Source organism: Carcharhinus amblyrhynchos, chromosome 8 (assembly GCF_965287045.1).
Source record: "Carcharhinus amblyrhynchos chromosome 8, sCarAmb.v2.hapA, whole genome shotgun sequence".
Lineage (NCBI taxonomy): Eukaryota > Metazoa > Chordata > Chondrichthyes > Carcharhiniformes > Carcharhinidae > Carcharhinus > Carcharhinus amblyrhynchos.
This window is the reverse complement of record NC_137331.1, coordinates 34,630,733-34,652,543: the sequence shown is the minus strand read 5'-3', so window position 1 is coordinate 34,652,543 and position 21,811 is coordinate 34,630,733. Positions and strand designations below refer to the sequence as shown.

Sequence of the window (21,811 nt, the reverse complement as noted above, 5' to 3'; positions counted from 1 at the left end):
AGTTTATTTATCATCACAAATAGTCTTACAATAACATTGCAATGAAGTTACAGTGAAAGTCCGCTAGTTGCCACACTCTGGTGCCTGTTCGGGTACAGTGAGGGAGAATTTAGCATGGCCAATGCACCGAACCAGCACATCTTTCCAGCTGTGGGAGGAAACCCACACAGACATGGGGAGAATGTGCAGACTCCACACAGTGACCCAAGCTGGGAATCAAATCTGGATCCCTGTTGCTGTGAGGCAGCAGTGCTAACCATTGTGCCACCTTGCTGCCCCAGGAAAAATGGCCCACTTCCCCTTTCTAGTTAAGCTTTATGCAGTGTTTGGCTCTTCAGAATCCCAATGACAAAATATTGGGATTCACACCACTGTGGTCATGAAAAGATGGTGTCCGATCCTTTCCCCGTTTGAACCCCATCCCTATTGAGGGCCGGCAGACCCAGGCCAGGTCGGACGCTAGCTACTTCACTCCGTTACTTCCCTTTTATGAATTGCTTCGATCCTGCTGATTAAACCTGCAGGGCGGCAAAAGTTGTAATCCACAGGAAGGAACCAGAGGATCCTGAAAGGAATATTTCCTGCATTCGCGTCAGGAAGAACGGTCAAGCTCGCAAGCTCCAGCAGAGATAAAAACCTGCCAACAGCCAACTAAAAATAACAGAATGGTTGCATGCTGGAAACAGCCGCAGCACTGTCAACAGAAAAGATTACATCTGCAGCACTGTAAATACAGATGGGATGGAAAAAGAAAACCTGATACTATCATACAAAAACCGCTTTGGAAGACAAGTCACTACTATTCATAAAGGAACATGCACTCTGCCAAGTTCCTGGATATACAGATTTCCTGTATATGCACATTTTATAGCTCACTCAATAATCTTGCCACAGGTAAAGTGTTTCTCCTCAAACCCCTCCTTCCAATAATCCAAGAGGAAATCAATTAATAGAAAACATTTACTCCAGTGTTAGATCATAGACTCTACAGTGCAGGAGGAGGCCATTTGGCCCATCGAGTCTGCACCAACAACAATCCCACCCAGCTCCTACCCCTGTAACCCCATGTATTTACCCTCCTACACCCCCTGACAGTGAGGGGCAATTTAGTATGGCCAATCCACCTAACCCGCACATCTTTGGATTGTGGGAGGAAACCAGAGCACCCGGAGGTGACCCATGCAGACACGGGGAGAACATGCAGACCCTGCACAGACAGACATTCACCCGAGGTCAGAATTGAATCCAGGTCCCTGGCACTGTGAGGCAGCAGTGCTAACCACTATGTCAAAAGGGGTGACAAAAATTAATTGACTGGACTCAAAGAGGCAGATTTGATTCAACTTCATTCCCAAGGAATAACGCTTTTCAGAAATTTATATTCAAAAAAAAAAACAGGAAAGGCGTTGGGAAGACACGACAGGTTTGGGAATCCAATACTTTGGCATGCTAAAGTGGATCGAATTTGAGGTGAGGTACAGGAGGTTTAGGGAGGATGTGTTGATAGAGGGTGATGACAGTCTGGAATGCACTGCCTGGGAGGGTGGTGGAGGTGGGATAACTCACAGCCTTTAAGAAAGTACCTGAATGAGCACTTGGCATAACGTAACATTCAAGGTTGTGGGTCAAGTACTGGTAAATGGAATTAGGTGAGAGGTCAGGTGTCTCTTGGTGCAGACTCGATGGGCCAAAGGGCCTTTTCCACACTTTATTAATTCTACTATTCTGTCTCTCACTCCAATGACGCTGCCAGACCTGCTGAGTTTATTCCTGCACATTGGACGGCACAGTGGTTAGCACTGCTGCCTCACAACGCCAGGGACCCGGATTTGATTCCCAGCTTGGGTCACCACCTATGCGGAGTCTGCACGTTCTCCCCGAGTCTGCGTGGGTTTCCTCCGGGTGCTCCAGTTTCCTCCCACCCTCCAAAGGCGTGTGGGTTAGATTGATTGATCATGCTAAATTGCCCCTTAGTGTCGGGGGACTACCAGGGTAAATACGTGGGATTACGGGGAGAGGGCCTGGGTGAGATTGTGTTGGAGACTCAATGGGCCTCCTTCTGCACTGTAGGGATTCTCTCATGCAGATTTAGCTATTAAAGGGACATATTAATAGTAGGAAAGGATACATCACTCTCATTTTAACTTAAACAACTTAGCTGAATATTACTTTGCGCAATAGTTAAGCTTAAACTTAAAAGCAATAAGGCAGTTAACACAGGGAAGCTGACCCTCCATTTGTAAGGAGCAGAAATGCTCATGTCTACCCACCATCCAATGTGTGTACATGCAGCTGCAGTCCCAGGTTGTGCTGTGGGCTCATCACCCATAGGTTGCTCGTGGCTGTGATGTCAAAAACCTGCCAGCCTTCTTCCGAGGCCCAAACCACCCGAGTATCCAGCAGGAACAAATCGGTATCCCTGCCAAAGGGGAAGGAAGGAAAAAAAAAACTTTTGAATCTCAGAACACTCCTGTATAAAACCGCAAAGGTTTTCACGCTTCACCACACAGTCAGATTTCCAAAAATAAACTCCGAATTCTTTTCCGATAGAAATTTACGACAAAAACACCCATCACCAAAACTAAACGGTATTTTTGACATTCACCCATAATTGATGAGTGCCAGATGCTTACCAAATGTCTCACCTATGCCGTACCGGCAATTAATTCAGTATCAAAGCCAATTTTTGCCCCTCTATCACTGGAAAAAATATTCAGCTCCCTCCGTACACAAACCAGCAAGGCCAGACGCACACTCTGCTCTAGAAAGTTCCAGAGCTTCGTCCAATGGCATCAAGCACAACAGAGTCTGCACCAACTCTCTGATACAGCATCTCACCCAGGCCCACCACCTTACCTTATCCCCATAACGATGAGCATTTAGCATGGCCAATCCACCTAATCGGCACATCTTAGTGACTGTGGTAGGGAGCCAGGGCACCCAGAGGAAACCCATGTAGACATGGGGAGAATGTGCATACTCCACACAGACAGTGACCCGAGGTCAGAATTGAACCTGGTCCCTGGCGTTGTGAGACAGCAGTGCCAATCACTGTACCACCCACTTGTCCAAAGTGTTCCAGACCATTAAATCAAATGTGAGTTCAAAACCCACCAAGCCAGTTGAGGAAATCAAATTACATTTATAAGGAACCTAGAATCATTTAACAGTGATAACATAACTACCAAATTTGTTTTAAGAATCTATTATTGAGGGAAGGACATCTCATTCCTCACCTAGTCTGGCCTGTATGCGACTCCAGATGCACTGCAAGGCGGGTGACTCTCAACTACTCTCAAATAGCAAACTATTCAGTTGTTACAAACCACTACATTAAATTAACCTTCATCACGTGGACTGCAGTGGCTCACCACCACCTCCTGAAATTGTGGTTAGCACTGCTGCTTCACAGCGCCAAGGACTCGGGTTTGAATCCTGCTTGGGTCACTACCGCGTGGAGTTTTCATGTTCTCTTCATGTCTGCATGGGTTTCCTCCAGTTTCCTCCCACGTACCAAGGATGTGCGGGTTAAGTTGATTGGCCGTACTAAATTGACCAAGGATTAGCAGGGTAAATACATGGGGATTAAGGAGATAGGGCCTGGGTGGGATTGTGGTCAGACTCAATGGGCCGAATGGCCTCCTTCTGCACTGTTGGGATTCTATGAATAAATGCTGGTTTGGCCAGCGACACCCACATCCCAACAATGAACGAGAAAAGAAATTTGGGATCGGAGTGAGAGACCCCTGCTTGAGTCACAGAGTAAAGCAAGTGTCTGCAGTTTTAAAACGCACAAGGAGGTGGAGGTGTTAACTTTGGAAAGCAACCAAAAGGCCTGCAGGAGCTGACTTTCTCGACTGCTTTCAAAGACATATGGGAGGGTGGAGTTTTGAGCATTGAGGATGTAGTTGTTCTTAAGAATTACTGACTGCAGGAAGGAATTAACACAGATTGGGTGCAATTTGGCAATTAAGTGACAAAATTTCACCAGCTCCTCAAGGCAAGGATTCAAGATGAGGCAGTGTGTGCACAAATAAGGAAGATACTAAGCGATTGTGGTATTAATTATCCAGTTATTCGATTGACTGATTGGGGTTAGTTAAATCTTGATAGAGGCAGGGAGGAGTATTTATGAATATGAATAATTTTTTCTGTCTAAAGTATCTCAGTTGGTAACACACTCGCCTCAGAAGCGGAAGGTAGTGGGTTCAAGGCTCATTTCAAAAATGGATGCAAAGATTGACGTTGACACTCCCAGTGCAGTACTGAGGGGGTGCAGCACTGTCGGAGGTGCACCCTTTTGGATGAGAATTTTAACTGCGAGCACATGTCCTGGCCAACATTCATCCCCTAATCAACATCACAAAGACAGATTTTTTTTATGGGAGCTTGCTGTGTGGAAATTGGCTGCCATGTTTTCTACATTGCAACCGTGATCACATTTCAAAAGTATTTCATTGGCTGTCAAGTTCTTTGGAAAGTCTCTTATCGTGAGAGGCACTGTGTAAGTGCAAATCTCTCTTTTGGTTCCTATTTAAGCCACTCACCATCCTGACTTTGAAATATATCACTGTTCTTTCACTGTTGCTGGGTCAAATACTGGCACTCCCTCCCTAAAAGCACTGTGGATGTACCTACACCCCAGGGACTGCAGTGGTTCAAGAAAACAGCTCACCATCACCTTCTGAAGGGCAACTAGGGCAGGGTAATAAATATTGGCCTAGCCAGCGACACCCACTACCCATCAAATGAATTTTAAAGATTCAGGATGTCAGAATGAATTTGAAATTAATTTAATTCTTAGCAATGTTTCTACACTGGAATCTGAGTGTGAGGGAGAGAGAGACAGACACAATGAGGAAAACAGTCCATCATAGCTCCATCAGATTGCAATTCATCAAATCAAATGCCTATAAATCATTTAGCGCTGATATTTCTCAGAAATCAGAGGCGCTGATTAGGGAACATTGCTTCATTGAAACGCCACTGTCCAAAAGTCTAAAATAATGGCCAAAATTTTCCAGCCCTTCCCATCTGCAGAATCAATGATGAGACAGAGTACAGAAATGAGATAGAGAATCTGGTGAACTGGTGCAGCAACAATAACCTCTCCCTCAATGTCAACAAAACAAAGGAGATTGCCATTGACTTCAGGAAGTGTAAAAGGAGAACATGCCCGTCTTCATCAATGGGGACGACATAGAAAGAGTCGAGAGATTCAAGTTTTTCGGTGTCCAGATCACCAATCTGTCCTGGTTCCTCCCATGATAACACTATAGTTAAGAAAGCCCACCAATGCCTCTACTTTCTCAGAAGACTAAAGGGAATTTGGCATGTCAGCTATGACTCTCACCAACTTTTACAGATGCACTATAAAAAGCATTCTTTCTGGTTGCATCACAACTTGGTATGGCTCCTGCTTTGCCCAAGACCATAAGGAACTACAAAAGGTTGTGAATGTAGCCCAATCAATCATGCAAACCAGCCTCCCATCCATTAACTCTGTCTACACTTTCCACTGCTTTGGAAAAGCAGCCAACATAATCAAGTATCCCACGCAGCCCGGACATTCTCTCTTCCACCTTTATCCAGCGGGGAAAAGATACAAAAGTCTGAGGACATGTACCAACCGACTCAAGAACAGCTTCTTCCCTGCTGCCATCAGACTTTTCAATGGACCTATCTCACATTAAGTTGATTTTTCTCAATCCCCTAGCTATGGCTGTAACACTACATTCTGCACTCTCATTTCCTTCTCTATGAACAGTATGCTTTGTTTGTTTGGCATGAAAGAATCAATACTTTTCATTGTACATTAATAATTGTGACAATAATAAATCAAATCAAATCTTCTGGTTCTGCCTACGCCGGCCCCCTCCCCCACTGCAGAGAGTGCTGAGCATGCCAAACCTTGTAGAGGTCAGCAGGACCAGAGGATCCTGCCGTTGCACGTTGCCAGGAAATGTGCCGTGGAAAATTCCACCCAATAAGAGGGAGACAATGGCACAGTGGTATTTGCATTGGACCAGCAACTGAGGTCCCCAGTACTCAATCTGTTGCAGATGATGCAATTTCAATCCAATTATAAAAAGGCCAATGATGATCACAAAACCACTGTCAATTGTTGTAAAAACCCCATTTGTTCACTAATGTCCTTTAGGGAAGGAAATCTGCCTGGTCTGGCCTACATGTGACTCCAGAGCCACAGCAATGTGGTTGATTCTCAGCTGCCCTCTGAAATGGCCAAGTGAGACACTCAGTTCAAGGGCAATTAGAGATGGGCGACCAATACTGGTCGAGCCAACGACACCCACAAAAGGATATTGAATAAGGAGGGGCACGCTGAAGGTGGGGCATCAACACACAAAGAAAGTTCAACTGGATCGCAGAAATGTTTTACGGGAGAACAGATTGCTGAAATGTGTGGTCAGAGTGGATTCAGCACAGCCCTACAAGAGAGGGATGGGTAAGACCCTCAGAGTCCAGGAACATTTAAAACGGAAGTTGTTGAGAAGTAGCTGGAATCATTGATACCAATTACTTTTTTGATGAGTTCCTGCCCAATTACCTTGGAGTAATGCCCCATGTCAACACTCTACTTAAGAAAGCCCACCAAAGTCTCCACTTTCTCAAGAGATTAAAGAAATTTGGCATATCCTCTACAACACCCACCAACCTTTACAGATGCACCATAGAAAGCATTCTTTCTGGTTGTATCAAAGCTTGGTATGGCTCCTGCTCTGCCCAAGACCACAGCAAACTACCAAGGTTTGTGAATGAAGCCCAGTTCATTACGTAATGAAGCCTCCCATCCACTGACTCCGTCTACACTTCCTACTGCCTCAGAAAAGCAGCCAGCATAAACAAAAACTCCACGACCCCAGACATCCTCTCTTCCACCTTCTTCTGTCAGGAAAAATATACAAAAATCTGAGATCACCTACCAACCAACTCAAGGACAGCTTCTTCCCTGCTGTCATCAGGCTTTTGAATGGACCTACCATGCACTAAGTTGATCTTTCTCTACACCCTAGCTATGACTGTAACACTACACTCTTCCCTTTCCTTTTCTATGAATGGTATGCTTTGTCTGTAAAGTGTGCAAGAAATACTTTTCATTGTATACCAATACATGTGACAATAATAAATCAAATCAAAAATCAAAATCAAACTACGGAAAGCAGTTTGCCATTGCTATTTTCTAAATTGGTTTTATACATTTCTTTGACTGCGTTTAAATCGCTCCACCAGTGACCATGGGTACAGTTGGTGGGGCGCTCCCTGGACTCGAATAGAAATCAGGATCCCTACAGTGCAGGAGGTGGCTATTCCACCCATCAAATCTGCACTGACTGTCTATTACAGTGTCTTGCCCAAGCCCTCTACCCCACCTTGTCCCTGTAATCCCACAAATTTACCCCACTAACCCACAAATCATTGGACTGTGGGAGGAAACTGGAGTACCCAGAGGAACCCCATGCAGACATGGGGAGAATGTGCAAATTCCACACCGACAGCGACTCAAAGCTGGAATTGAACCCGGCTCCCTGGGGCAGTGAGGCAGCAGTGCTAACCACTGTGCTGCCCATATAACCTCACTTTCCTCCTTTAACACATTACTTAAAACCTCTCTCTTTGGTCATCTGCCCTAATACCTCCTCCTGTGGTTTCAGTTGTTTATTACATTAAATTGGGTAAAAGAAAAAGGTGTTGTAGGTATGATAAAGATTGAAAAAAGACAAACTATAAAGCAGACGCACAAGGCAAAAAAGTGGCAATGGTCTTAGACTGGCCTCTTTCAGGCTTGAGTCATCCGGCAGCCTCAGGATTGGCATTGCAAAGCCTGGAAAATCCTGGTGGGATTGAGCAGCCAGTCACGCAGAGGTTTCGTGTCCTCAACTGCCCCACAGCTACAGAGGGCCCTTTTGTTCAAGTCCCCAAGGCTTGATCACTCACCACTCATGGTAAACAGTTGAGGCCATACCAGGGATGGTGCGTCTGTTTCCAGCCAGACCATCTCTCATCGGGAGAGGCTGCGGAAGGGGTTTGAGGGGATGCAGTCCTTCCCCATCCTGTTCCATGAGGAGAATTGCTGGCCACGTCCAAATTGGTCTCTGGCTGACAATTCCACAGAAGACATCTCCCCAAAATACCTTTGAACAGCGGGAGCTGGAATCCCCACAGTGTAGAACCAGGCCAATCGGCCCATTGAACCTGCACCAACAACAATCCCACGCAGGCCTATTCTCCATAGCCCCACGTATTTACCCTAATCCCCCTGACACTTGGGTCAATTTAGCATGGCCAATCCACCTAACTCACACATCTTTGGACTGTGGGAGGAAATTGGAGCACCCAGAGGAAACCCACACAGACACAGGGAGAGTGTACAGACGCCACACAGACACAGTGACCCGAACCGGGAATCGAACCTGGGTCCCTGGCATTCTGAGGCAGCAGTGCTAACACTGTGCCAGTGTGCTGTCATTGTAGCATCCCCTAGATTTTCTCTGGAAGGTTCTTCCTTCATTATGCTGCCTGACGTTCGTAGGCCACATACTTCAATGAAACGTTTATAGCCATTCAGTATTTGCTGGTCTGTTATTATTCTTATTGTTCGTTAATTTTATGACAATGAGTTGTGGTTAGATGGGTTTAACTAAAGTTCCACGTTCTCCAGTTGAGCAGCAACTGTACCAGCCCAAGCTAGAGTCCCAGGCTAGCCACACAGACCCCCGCCGACTATGACAAGTTCGGCAAGACATGATGGAAGCAGGCCAAATTGCCAGTTCCAATGCACCTCTCCCTGACGAGCTCAATGCATTCTATGCCCGTTTTGAGCAAGATGTCAGCGAGAGCATGCCCTCCACCTCGGAAGCCTTGAATGAACAAGTATCTGAGGTCACCACTGCAGGCGCAGAGCAGCCTTCTCAAAGGCAACCCGCAGAAAGCAATCGGCCCGGATGGGTACCCAGACAAGCACTCACATCCTACACAGACTAACTGGCAAGAATATTCGCAGACACCTTCAACTTCTTTATGCCAGTCTGAGGTCCCTATCTGCTTCAAGACGACAACCATCATCCCAGTATCAAAGAAAAGCCAGGCAGCGCGTCTTAATGACTACTGTCCGGTGGCTCTGACATCCATAATTATGAAATGCTTTGAAAGGCTAGTTACTGCACACATTAATTCCAGCCTCCCAGATTGCCTGGGTCCACTACAGTTCATGTACCACTGCAACAGGTCCACAGCAGATGCCAGTTTCCAAGCCCTACACTCAACTCTAGAACACCTAGATAACAAAGACTGGAACCGCCTGGACTGGATCCTGAACTTCCAAACCCACAGACCACAATCACTAAGTATACAAGCAACAACACCTCCCCCACGATCATCCTCAACACTGGTGCCCCACAAGGCTGTGACCTCAGCTCCTTACTATACTCCTTATACACCTGACTGTGCAGCCACATTTCCGTCCAATTTGATTTTCAAGTTTAGGAAATTCAAAATCTGGTGAACTGGTGTAGCAACAATAATCTATCCCTCAATGTCAACAAAATGAAGGAGATTGTCATCGATTTCAAGCAGCATAGTGGAGAACATGCCCCTGTCTACATCAACTGGGATGAAGTAGAAATGGTTGAGAGCTTCAAGCTTTTAGGTGTCCACCAACAACCTGTCCTGGTCCCTCCACGCCGACACTATAGTTAAGAAAGCCCAGCAGCACCTCTACTTTCTCAGAAGACAAAGGAAATTGGGCATGTCAGCTACGACTCACCAACTTTTACAGATGCACCACAGAAAGCATTCTTTCTGGTTGTATCACAGCTTGGTATGGCTCCTGCTTTGCCCAAGACTGCAAGAAACTACAAAGGGTTGTGAATGCAGCCCAGTCTCTCTCTTAAACCAGCCTCCCACCCATTGACTCTATCTACACTTGCTGCTGCCTCAGAAAAGCAGCCAGCAAAATCAAGCACCCACACACCCCAGACACATTCTCTTCCACCTTCTTCCATTGAGAGAAAGGTACAAAAGTCTGAAGACACATACTAAACGACTCAAGAACAGCTTCTTCCCTGCTGCTGTCAGACTTTTGAATGGACCTGCCTCACACTAAGTTAACTTTTCTTTACACCCTAACTATGACTGTAACACTGACTCACCACCCTTTTCTTCTCTATGTACGGTATACTTTACCCATATAGCTTACAAGAAACAATACATGTGACAATAATAAATTAAATCAAGAATCAGAGTTAGTACTGAGCGAATGCAATATTTGTGCATTAACTTTCCCAGTTAGTCTATTATCAGGTCGTTTCTCTCTGGATCTTCAGTGATAGCTTGGTGAGGTGTTTCTAGTGGGGAAGTTATTCCTAAATAAGAACATAAGAAATAGGAGGAGTAGGCCATCTAGCCCCTCGAGCCTGCCCTACCATTCAATAAGATCATGGCTGATCTGAAGTGGATCAGTTCCACTTTCCCGCTCTCTCCCCATTACCCTTAATTCCCTTGTCTATCAGAAACCTATCTACCCATGACTTAAATATATTTAGCAAGGTAGCCTCTACCACTTCAACGGGCAGAGAATGCCAGAGATTCACCACCCTTTGAGTGAAGAAGTTCCTCCTCAACTCTGATCTAAACTGCCCCCCCCTTATCTTGAGGCTGTGCCCTCTAGTCCTGCTATCCTTTCTAAGCAGGAAGAATCTCTCCACCTCTACCCTATCCATCCCTTTCATTATCATATACTGGCTTTGGATCACCAAGTGATGTTGCATTCTTGTGATGAGAGCTTGGGATGGGAGCACAGCAAAACTGTCTTCAATATCAATCTCAACCTTGTGCAACAGTCAGTGATAGAGACGCCCTGGATTAGTGGGCTGAGGCACTTTCAAGCTCTCTTCGGGAAACTAAGCAGTAAACTGTGGGCTAAACCTAGACAACACAGTTCTTGATTATACTTGTACGGGACCAGTTTACCTGCACGGTAATAACCTAACAGGGGACAGACTCCCTGCCTTTTCTGTTTAAGTTCATTCATGGGATACGGGTGTTGCTAATTGGCCAGCATTTATTGATAGCACAAGCTTTCGGAGTGTCAATCCTTCTTCAGGAAAAAGGAGCGCCACTCCTGAAAGCAACAAACCTGAAGGAGTGACACTCCGAAAGCTCGTGCTACCAAATAAACAAGTTAGACTTTAACCTGGTGTCGAGAGACTTCTTACAGTGCTTACCCCAGTTCAACGCCAGCATCTCCCCATCACAGCATTTATTGCACATTCCTAGTTGCCCTTGGAGGTTAGCTGAGAGTCAACCACATTATTGTGGCTCTGGAGTGACGCGTAGCCAGACCAGGTAAGGATAGCAGATCTCCTTCCCTAAAGGACATTAGAGTCCCAGGTGGGTTTTTCCAACAATTGACAATGGTTTCATGGCCATCAGTAGATTCTTAATTCCAGATACTTTTTATTAAATTCAAATTTCAACACTTACTGAGGCAGGATTCGAATCCGGGTCCCACTGAGTTTCTGGATTAATAGTCTAGCAATAATACCACTAGCCCATCGCCTCACTTCCTGTTGATTTTGAGTAATCATTGAATGGTTACAATATAGAAAGAGGTCAGGGGAGATGATGGCCTTGTGGTATTATTGATAGACCACTAATCCAGAAACTCACCTAAATATCTGGGCAGCTGCATTCCAATCCCACCAGGGAATATGGTGGAATTTAAATTCAATTAAAAAAAAAATCTGGAGTTAAGAATCTACTGATGACCATGAAACCATTGGCAATTGTCGGAAAACACCACCAGATTCATAAACATCCTTTAGGGAAGGAAATTAGTATGACCTACATGTGTCTCCAGAGCCACAGCAATGTGGTTGACTCTCAACTGCCCAAGAGCAACTAGGGATGGGCAATAAATGTTAGCTGGCCAGCGACGCCCATGTCCCACAAATGAATAAAAAAGGTACCATGCCAACTCATGTGCAAGTCACTTAGTTCCCTGCCTTTTCCCTGTAGCCCTGCAAATTATTTTTATTCAGCTAATCGCCCAATTCCCTTTTGAAAGCCATGTTTGAATCTGTCAATGCCATTCTTTCAGGCAGCATACTCCAGATCCCAAACACTTTCCTCATTCCAACTTTGTTTCTTTCACCATTCTCTTTAAGCCAGGGGTCCTCTGGTTCCTGATCCTGCAGACAACAGGAACAGCTACTCGCCATTTTGAACACAATTTCTCCTCAGAGAAGTCACCCCCCGTTTCACCAACCCATTCCCTGTAATTGAAGTTCTTCATCCCTGGAACCATTCTCCTGAATCTTTTCTGCAACCCTCTCCAACATCATGACAACTCAAGAATAGTACAGCGGAGAGTCGCTACAACAAGACGATCTCCAAAGAAGCACTTGGAAAAAGTGGCTACTATTTAAACTTGATGTGGTGGGAATCAGCAAGACCCGGACAGGATAAAAACTGGATCAGGATCACTGGCTGCTCAATGGAACAGTTATGTTGAGGTAGCAATATCCCAAAGTGGTTGCCCCAGGGACTCAATCCCAGCACAGGAAGCCGCCATGCAGCCCATCCTCGCTTATGCAGACTCTTTAGAGAGATAGTTGTGCTTGTCCCAAGCCCTGCTATTTCCTCTGCTTAACCTGTGCTGAATTACCTCTCTAACTCAGAATTGTGGAATCATCGAATCAATAGTTAGAAGAGGCCATTCGGCCCATCGAGTCTGCACTGACTCTGACAGAGCATCCCAAACCCCCTCACCCACCTTATCCCCATAACTCCCACACATTCACCATAGTTAATCCTCCTACTCCCACCTCCCCATTCCTGCCCCCCTACTCCCACCTCCCCACTCTTCCCCTCCCCTATCTCCTACCCCTCTTTTACTCCCACTTCACCATTCCTCACCTGAGGAAGGTTGTCCTTGCTATAGAAGGAGCCCTGTGAAGGTTTACCAGGCTGATTCCTGGCATGGCGGGACTGAGGGGTGACTGAGTTGGTTAGGATTATATTCACTGGAGTTCAGAAGAATGGGGTGGGAGGAATTCATAGCAACCTACAAAATACTGACAGAACCAGACAGGGTAGATGCAGGAAGGATGTCTCCAATGGTGGGGGGAGTCCAGAATCAGAGGTCATAGTCTAAGGATATGGGGTAAATCTTATAGCACAGAGGAGGAAAAATGTCTTCACCAGAGAGTGATCAGCCTATGGAGCTCACTCCCATAGAAAGTCTTCAAGAAAGCATTGAATGTTTTCAAGAAGAGGTTAGATATAGCTCTACTCCAACTAGTGTTGGTGTGTGCATAACTTCCACTGTGCCAGCACCACTGGAATCCCCCAATTATCTATCCCTATTTCTCATTTATATACTGCCCCTCAGCAACATCTGAAAACCCATCAGGTTCCATATACACACTGACAACACAGCATCACCCCTCAGTTATCGCATTGCTCATCAGCAGCCGTCCAGTTATTGGATAAGCAGATATTTTTATCTAATGAGTTACCGAGAGGACAGGCGCTAAAGGCTCGGGGCCCACTCCAGAATTCCCTCCTGTAACTTCCTCCTCCTCCTGAACTGCACCCCCAAATCCTCCCCTCTTCCCCACCTCCCCCACTCTTGACTCCCCATCCCCACTCTCCTACTCCCCTCTTTCCACTCCTCCTCTTCCCCTTTCTTACTCTCATCTGCCCACTCCCCCTCCTGCCTCCCCACTCATCTCCATCCCTACTCGCACTGCCCACTCCCTGCCCCTCCACCCCCGCAAAGGTTGATAGAAATTTCTTTGTGCAGTGCTCTGCCATAGTGTGGAATGCTTTGACACAGGAAGGAGAACATTGCAACTTTGAACAGCAAATTCAAAAAACGTTTGAAGCAGAGAAAGATGCAAGGTGATGATAAAGATATCAGCGCGATAGAATTAGCTTTGGGTGGCGCTGACAAAGAGCTAGCATGCACACGGTGGGCTGAATAGACTACTCCTGCCCCAGTTCAATGATAGGGGTTCCAGGTTCTTAAAAGGAAGGCTTATGGTGCAGAGGTTACAGACTTGTCACGTCTGTGCCCCGAAGCACCAACTGAAACCAGGATACAAACACATTTGCATGGTGACATGAAAGGCTGATGAGGCCTACCCTTTTTCCCAAGGCCTTCAGACTGGCTTTCTTCAAAACCCATAATTAACCAGGTGTTTCACAGACTGGTCAGGCATACGTGATGTAACATCAACACCCTTTCATTTGCTTTTCAGCGCAGAGTACTCCAAAACCTCCCCGTTTCCACTGGTTAATTCCTTTCAGACGTTGACTTTGTCGTCAGCCCTTTGCACTCAAGTCTAACAAAAATTAAACAATTTCTCAGGATTGCCTTTCCCTTTTCGTGAAGCGTTCGCCCACAGCTCTTACCAGGTGAGGGTTAAAATGAAAGTAAATCTTCTCCATGTACCTTCCTAACATAAATCCTTAACAAGCGGCACAGCGATTAAATACCATCACCTTTTTTTACTTCATAGACTCAAACAGGGTAAACTAAGCGTTCCTTAAACTCACCCCCACCCTGCCCCAAACCATTTCCCTTGGTGACTTCCTTATCGAGACAGTAGTATTCTTGCACTTTATCCAAGGGAGAATTCAGTTTTGCTCTTGAAAGGGAAAAGAACACATGATTTCATGCTAACACAATGCCATCCATTGTGTGTGTTTGGCAACCGGCAAGATGTCCTCTTTGTTTCTCTCCAACTGAGCATGAAATTAGATTATTCATAACCTTTGAAAATATCCTCGGAGTGGATGTCTTGTATCCATGCCTATTATATACATGTGCTAATGGTATGCCCCGCAGCAACTCCAGCTCCTGAGTCACTCTGCAGTGAACTGTATTGTACACCACGCTTCAACCTGTTATAATGGTCAGCTGGAAAGTCTCTGAAGTCACCCACCTCGTGGTCAGAGGTCGACAGTGCAGAAAAATGCCCTTCAGCCCATCGTGTCCGTCCCAGTCAAAGACAAACCGCCCAACTATTCCAATCCTATTTCCCAGCACTTGGCCTTGCCTGCCTTGGCATCGTAAGTGCATATCTAAATATTTTTAAAAATTATTCACAGGGCATGGGCTGGCCAGAATTTATTGCCCACCCCTAATTGCCCAAGGACAGTTGAGAGTCAACCACATTGCTGTGGATCTGGAGTCACATGTAGGTCAGACAAGGAAAGGACAGTAGATTTCCTTCCCTCAAGGACATTGGCAGACTAGATGGGTTTTTAATGATAAATCGACAATGCTTTCACAGTCATCCGTTAACGTTTAATTCCAGATATTTTTTACTGAATTTAAATTCAACCAACTGCTGTGGTAGGATTCGAACCTGGATCATTAGCTGAGTTTCTAGATTAATAGTCTAGCAATAACACCACTAGGTCACCACCTCCCCATGTTGTCAGGGTCTCTATCTCCATAACCATTTCAGGCAGTGAGTTCCAGACTCCCACCAACCTGTGGGTATAAAAGTTTTTCCTTACATCCCCTCCAAAACCCCTGTCCCTTACCTTAAATCTATGCCCCATGATCATTGATCCCTCCACCAGGGGGAAAAGCTTCTTCCCGTCTACTCTATCAATGCCCCTCAATTTTGTACATCTCAATCATGTCCCTCCTCAGTCTCCTCTGCTCCATAGAAAACAACCCTAGTCTATCCAATCTTTCTTCACAACTAAAATGCTCCAGACCAGGCAACATCCTGGTAAACCTCCTCTGCACATTTTGCAGTGTAGGCTTTCACAAGTTATGCATGCAGGCACTTCACTTTCTCAGACTACCCCCCCACCTCATCTCTTAAGAAAGAAATGGAATGATTGCTTGGGAACCAGAGCAACTGCATCATCGCATTATTAATTACAGTTTGCCAACAAAAATGGTTATGGTTAAATTTGGATTTCAGTAACCTGAAGATAGATTAAAACAACAATTTGTAAGTCAGTACACTGGTGCTCATTTCAACCATTTGACGGTTTAGTCCAGACTAGTCTTGACTAGTGGTGTGCCTCAGGGATCAGTGTTGAGACTGCAATTGTTTACAATTTACATAGATGATTGAGTTGGGCACCAAGTGTAGTGTGTCAAAAATCGCAGATGACACTAAGATGAGTGGCAGAGCAAAGTGTGTAGAGGATACTGAATGTCTGCAAAGGGATATAGATAGGTTGAGTGGGCAAGGATCTGGTAGATGGAATACAACATTGGTAAATGTGAGGTCATCCATTTTAGTAGGAGTAACAGCAAAATGAATTATTTAAATGGTAAAAAAATTGCAGCATGCTGCTGTGCAGAGGGACCTGGGTGTCCTTGAATATGAATCATAAAAAGTTAGTTTCCAGGTGCAGCAAGTAATCAAGGCGGCAAATGGAATTTTGTCTTCATTGCTAACAAGATGGAGTTTAAAAACAGCGAGATTGTGTTGCAGCTGTATAAGGTGCTGGTGAGACCACACCTCGAGTATTGCATACAGTTTTGGTCTCCTTACTTGAGGGATATATTGGCGCTGGAGATGGTGCAGAGGAGATTCACTGGGTTAATTCCGGAGTTGAGAGGGTTGGCTTATGAGGGGAGACCCAGTAGACTGGGGCTATACTCATTGGAATTTAGAAGAATGACGGGGGGAGGTGTTATAGAAATTTGTAAGATTATGAAGGCAATAGATAAGATAGAAGCAGGGAAGTTGTCTCCCCTGGCAGATGAAACCAGAACAAGGGGGCATAGCCTCAAATAAGGGGACCAGATTTAGGGCTGAGTTGCGGAGGAACTTCTTCACACCAAGGGTTGTGAATCTGTGGAATTCCCTGCCCAGTGAAGCAGTTGAGGCTACCTCAGTTTTTAAGGCAAGGATAATACATTTTTGAATAGTAAAGGAAGTAAGGATTATGGTGAGTGGGCGGCTAAGTGGAGCTGAGTCCATGAAAAGATCAGCCATGATCTTATTGAATGGCGGAGCAGGCTCGTGGGGTCAGATGGCCCACTCCTGCTCCTAGTCCTCATGTTCCAGCACATCAGGTGGGATATTTTCCAGTCCTGGCAGGACCAGGCATTATCCTGGACATTTACAGGAAAACCCAGGAGGGCGTCAAACTGGGCTGGAAAATTTCTGCCACTGTTATTTCACAAAATAGTGACTTCACTGTGGTGCAGCATTGACATTGCATAATATTAAACAACTTGTGTAGTTTAATGTATGACAACTAAAAACTGAAATGCTTGGTCAGATTTGGAATTTGTTGGTGGTACTTATTAAGAATAACATTAAAACCACGATTGAGATTTTCCTCATGTACAGTTCAGACTCTGTGCACCACCCTGAGGTTCCGTCAAATCAAAGTAAACTGGTCTCCAAATGGAAGTTCAATCATGCATCAGAACTATTTTCAGTTAGTTTTGTTGCCTTGTCCAGCACAGCTGTGAAAAGGGGCGGCACAGTGGTTAACGTCGCTGCCTCACAGAACCAGGGAGCCAGGTTCAATTCCAGCCTGGAGTCTGTGTGGAGTTTGCACATTCTCCCCATGTCTGCATGGGTTTCCTCCAGGTGCTCTGGTTTCCTTCCATGATCCAAAGATGGGCAGGTTAGGTTGATTAGCCATGCTAAGTTTCCCCTTAGTGCCAGGGGACTAGCAGGGTAAATACATAGGGTTAATGGGATAGGGCCTGGGTGGGATTGCTGTCAGTGCAGACTCAATAGGCCGAATGGTCTCTTTCTGCACTATACAGATTCAATGGTTCTAAGTGGGGGGTGTGGTGGTTTGGGTCACACTTCTGCCCTCGCTTCTTTCTAAAAAAGGTGGGCTCACAAATGGACCACTTCAGGATTTCTGTTCTTTACTACCAACGCTCACTCCCCAACTCTGTCCACTCGCTCCTCTCCCCCAGAATCTTGTGTCTCATCATTCAGCACTTTTCCCAATTGAAGAGGAGAAAAATCAGAGGAATTGTGGGGGCACAGTCGCACCTGTTTCTTTTTTTCATTCTTCTAGCGCTTTAACAAAGAAATTACTGAGTGAGTGTAATAAGTCCTCAGAGCGGAAGTCCCTTCACTGGAATTCCTTTATTTACAAGATCTAACACACTATACAGAGTGCTCTCAGTATGTAGTCTTCATCCAGAGCACCAGAGGAACTGACACACTTAGTTAAGTACAAGCATGGAACTCCCTGATCGGACCATCAATTTGGCCCTTAATCAGGGAACCCTCTTTCTGGTTCATATTCAAGTAGGCCAAACTTCAATTGCTTGATTAAAATCAGTAGTGAGGAAATCACATGTCTACCATATACTGATCAAGGAAAATAAGTCACACAAACTGAACAAATGCATCATGCCCTAGCTCAGGCCACTGAGCCAAGATTCCACCCTTCAGTTTAGAAACATTGTTAAATAATTCATTATTTCAAAATAATACGATTATGTCCGCAAAGTCATTGCTTTAGAAATTAGAAATTTTAGGTTTTGTCTTATTCCTCCAGGGGCTGGACCAGCATTTATTGCCCTTGAACCGAATATCTTGCTAGGCCATTGTCAGAGGGCATTTCAGAGCCAATCACATTGCTGTTGCTCTGGAGTCAGATGTAGGCCAGACCAGGTAAGGACAGCAGATTTCCTTCCCTAAAGGACATTAGTGAACCAGATGTCTTTTTTTTTAAAACAGCAATTGACAATGGGTTCTTATTAGACTTCTAATTCCAGATTCTTATTGAATTCAAATTTCACCATCTGCCCTGGTGGGATTCAAACCCATGTCCCAGAACATCACCCTGGGTCTCTGGATGACTAGTGCAGTGACAATACCATTACACTACCACCTCTCCGTTATGGAAGTGAAACAGAAATCTATATATTCTCACAGGACTAGACAGGGCCAATGAAAAAAGGATGTTGCCGATGGTGAGGGGTGTCCAGAACCAGAGGTCATAGTCTGAGGTTGTTCGGTAGACTGTTTAGGGCTGAAATGAGGAGGCATTTCTTCCCTCAGAATGTGGTCAGCCTGTGGAGTTTGCTACCACAGAAAGTAGAGACCAAAACATTGAATGCTTTCAAGAAGCATTTTGATATAGCTCTTGAGGCAGAAGGGATCAAAGGATATGGGGTGGGGGGGAGATCAGGTTATTGAATTGGATGATCAGCCATGATCGTAATGGCGGAGCAGATTTGAAGGACTGAATGACCTACTCCTGCCCCTATTTTCTATTTGTGATGCTGTTTGGGGCATAAATATTAATGACTTAGAAGGTGGAGCCAATTCTTCTGGGTAAAAGCAAATAACCAAGTAAACTAAGGGACCGGATAAAGGAGCAGCCCTGCAAGGTGGAGCCATGGGATTTATTTTTTCTTTGTGATTTATTTTCTACCAAAGAGGGGCGTCGTGGTAGATCTGTCAGTACGAGAAAGCAGGTTACTGTCCCAGTGAGATCCTTCAGAATTACTCAATAACAAAAGGGTTCAACTAAAATGTTAACCCATCTGCCCTTTGCCCACTTGCAGATGTTCCAGTGTTTGCTTCACAAGGCCAGCCAGGTTTGTTAGTTGGTCACCACAGATAATTTCTCAAGAGTTGCATGGGCTTCACAAATCCCACTACACGCTGGTATTAATGGTGTGCACAACCTCCACCCAAAAACAAAAGGACGAAGGCTGATTTCTGTAATTTCACAAAATCCAATCCTCCCAGCAGCCACTCAGACCAGCGCTCCTTTATCAGGATACGACAACCATGACGGTCTTCCCAGCTCAAAGACTTGTCTGCCGCTGCACTCCCAAGGCTTGAAAAGCTGCACTGCTTTATAGCAAGCCATGCCTGCTCAGAAATCACAACCCTCTTTCGCAAAAATAATCCTCTTGGATGGATTGTTACCCAAAACTTATGGGAAAATAGAAAAAACTTTGTGGAAACAAAGCCATTGTCTGAGGGGATAAAAGTCAGCCTTTAAAAATGTGTTGATTTGGAAAATTATAGAAGCTTAATTTCCAGAGCGATTCTGAACAGCTTTCTCTGGCTAGCGTGCACAGACCCCAGTCAGCCAGAGTGATCACTCATTTCAGTCAGGTCATTTTAGTCTGCTGGGGTGCACTCCTCAAAGATCCTGTTTGCTGTTGGATTCCCAGCACCCAATTCTAAGCCCTCGGGCAACACCACGTTTGCATTCAGGGCAACACCCGCCACTGCTCTGAACAGAACGATATCTGACAAGCATTTCCAGAGTGAATGGGTATATTTGAATAGCGTACGCTTGCCTGGAATCCACTGAGCAAAGTAAAACTAGGGGGCATAGATTTAAGGTGAGAGGGAAGAGATGCAAAAAGGGTCCAGAAGGGCAATTTTTTCCCCCACATGGAGGGTGGTGAGTGTCTGGAACAAGTTGCTAGTGGTAGTAGTAAAAGTGGGTACTTCTGTCTTTTAAAAAGCATTTAGACACAGTTACATGGGTAAGATGACTATAGAGGGATATGAGCCAAATGCAGGCAATTGGGCCTAGCGTCAGGGTTTAAAAAAGGGCAGCATGGACAAGTTAGGCCAAAGGGCCTGTTTCCATTCTGTTAAACCTCTGACTCCATCCACAACAATTAGCATTGCCATGCAAAACAAACACTTGGGAGGGAGTATCACAAATGCCCTGCCACAAGTTTGATTTCAACATCAAAGCTGCTTTTAGATTGTTTTTGGATTGCACTGTGATGGAGCACATTGGAGGTCCAAATTTCCTGCAACATCCACCCCTATAGACCAGCAAATGATGGCTCATCATCCCATTGGGCCCAACCAGGATGAGTTAGTGAACAACATAAGCAGCCCTATTCGCCATTCTCCTGGAGATTCGTAGAATCCTCACAGTAGAGGAGGCCATTCGGTCCATTGAGTCTGTACCGACTCTCTGACAGAGCAGCTTACCTTTAACCCCATGCAGTTACCTTACTACTCCCCCTAACATACACATCTTTGGACACCAAGGGACAGGTTAGTGTGGCCGATCCACCTAACCTGCACATCTTTGGACATAAGGGGCAATGTAGCTTTGGCCAATTCCTCTAACCTGCACATCTTTGGAACGTGGGAGGAGACCAGAGCACCCAAAGGAAACCCGTGCAGACGAACAAAGAAAATTACAGCACAGGAACAGGCCCTTCAGCCCTCCAAGCCTGCACTGGCCATGCTGCCCGACTGAACTAAAACCCCCTGAAAGAACAAATTAGAAAAAGAAAATTAAAGCACAGGAGCACACGGGAGGGTGTTCAACTCCACACAGACAGTGACCTGAGGCCAGAATCAAACCCGGGTTCCTGATGCTGTGAAGTAGCACTGTTAACCACTGTGCCGCCCCTGATGCACTGATAAAGACTCAATCTACTCTTTGGACCAAGTCTGCAACCCATGCAGAGTTGGGGAAAGCAGCAAGACATCAGGACATGCGCAAATGTGAAAGGCCAGAGGGGGTCGGGTGGGGAAGACAGGAATGTCTGCACTTACCTATTGACATGCTCGTGCAGCACCTGGTAGACACTGATCTCAAACGTTTCATTTTCAAAACGACTTCTCACCCATTCCTTATAAATACGAAACTCAGACGCAGTGACAGCCTCTCCCTCCGGAATCCGTGATAGGTTAAATTTATACTCCTGGTGATGTGGTTGGTAGAGAGCAAAGCCTTTCTCGTGCTCAACTGCAAAAAAAATGAACATTGTGAGGTCAGAATGCAAACACACCAAGTACTGCATTTATACAAGACTCCCACAAAAGACTAAACA

General features: G+C 45.4%; 1 protein-coding gene across 1 annotated transcript in view; it reads right to left on the bottom strand.

Moving 5' to 3' along the window:
- bmp6 (bone morphogenetic protein 6) overlaps nt 1–21,811 on the bottom strand; it is a 114,859-nt gene that overhangs the window by 44,936 nt on the left and 48,112 nt on the right. The window contains exons 2-3 of the mRNA XM_080193873.1: nt 21,534–21,726; nt 2,271–2,419 (exon numbers count right to left, since the gene is read on the bottom strand). Coding sequence (XP_080049999.1) covers nt 2,271–2,419; nt 21,534–21,726 — 342 coding nt within the window. The remainder of the gene's footprint in view (nt 1–2,270; nt 2,420–21,533; nt 21,727–21,811) is intronic.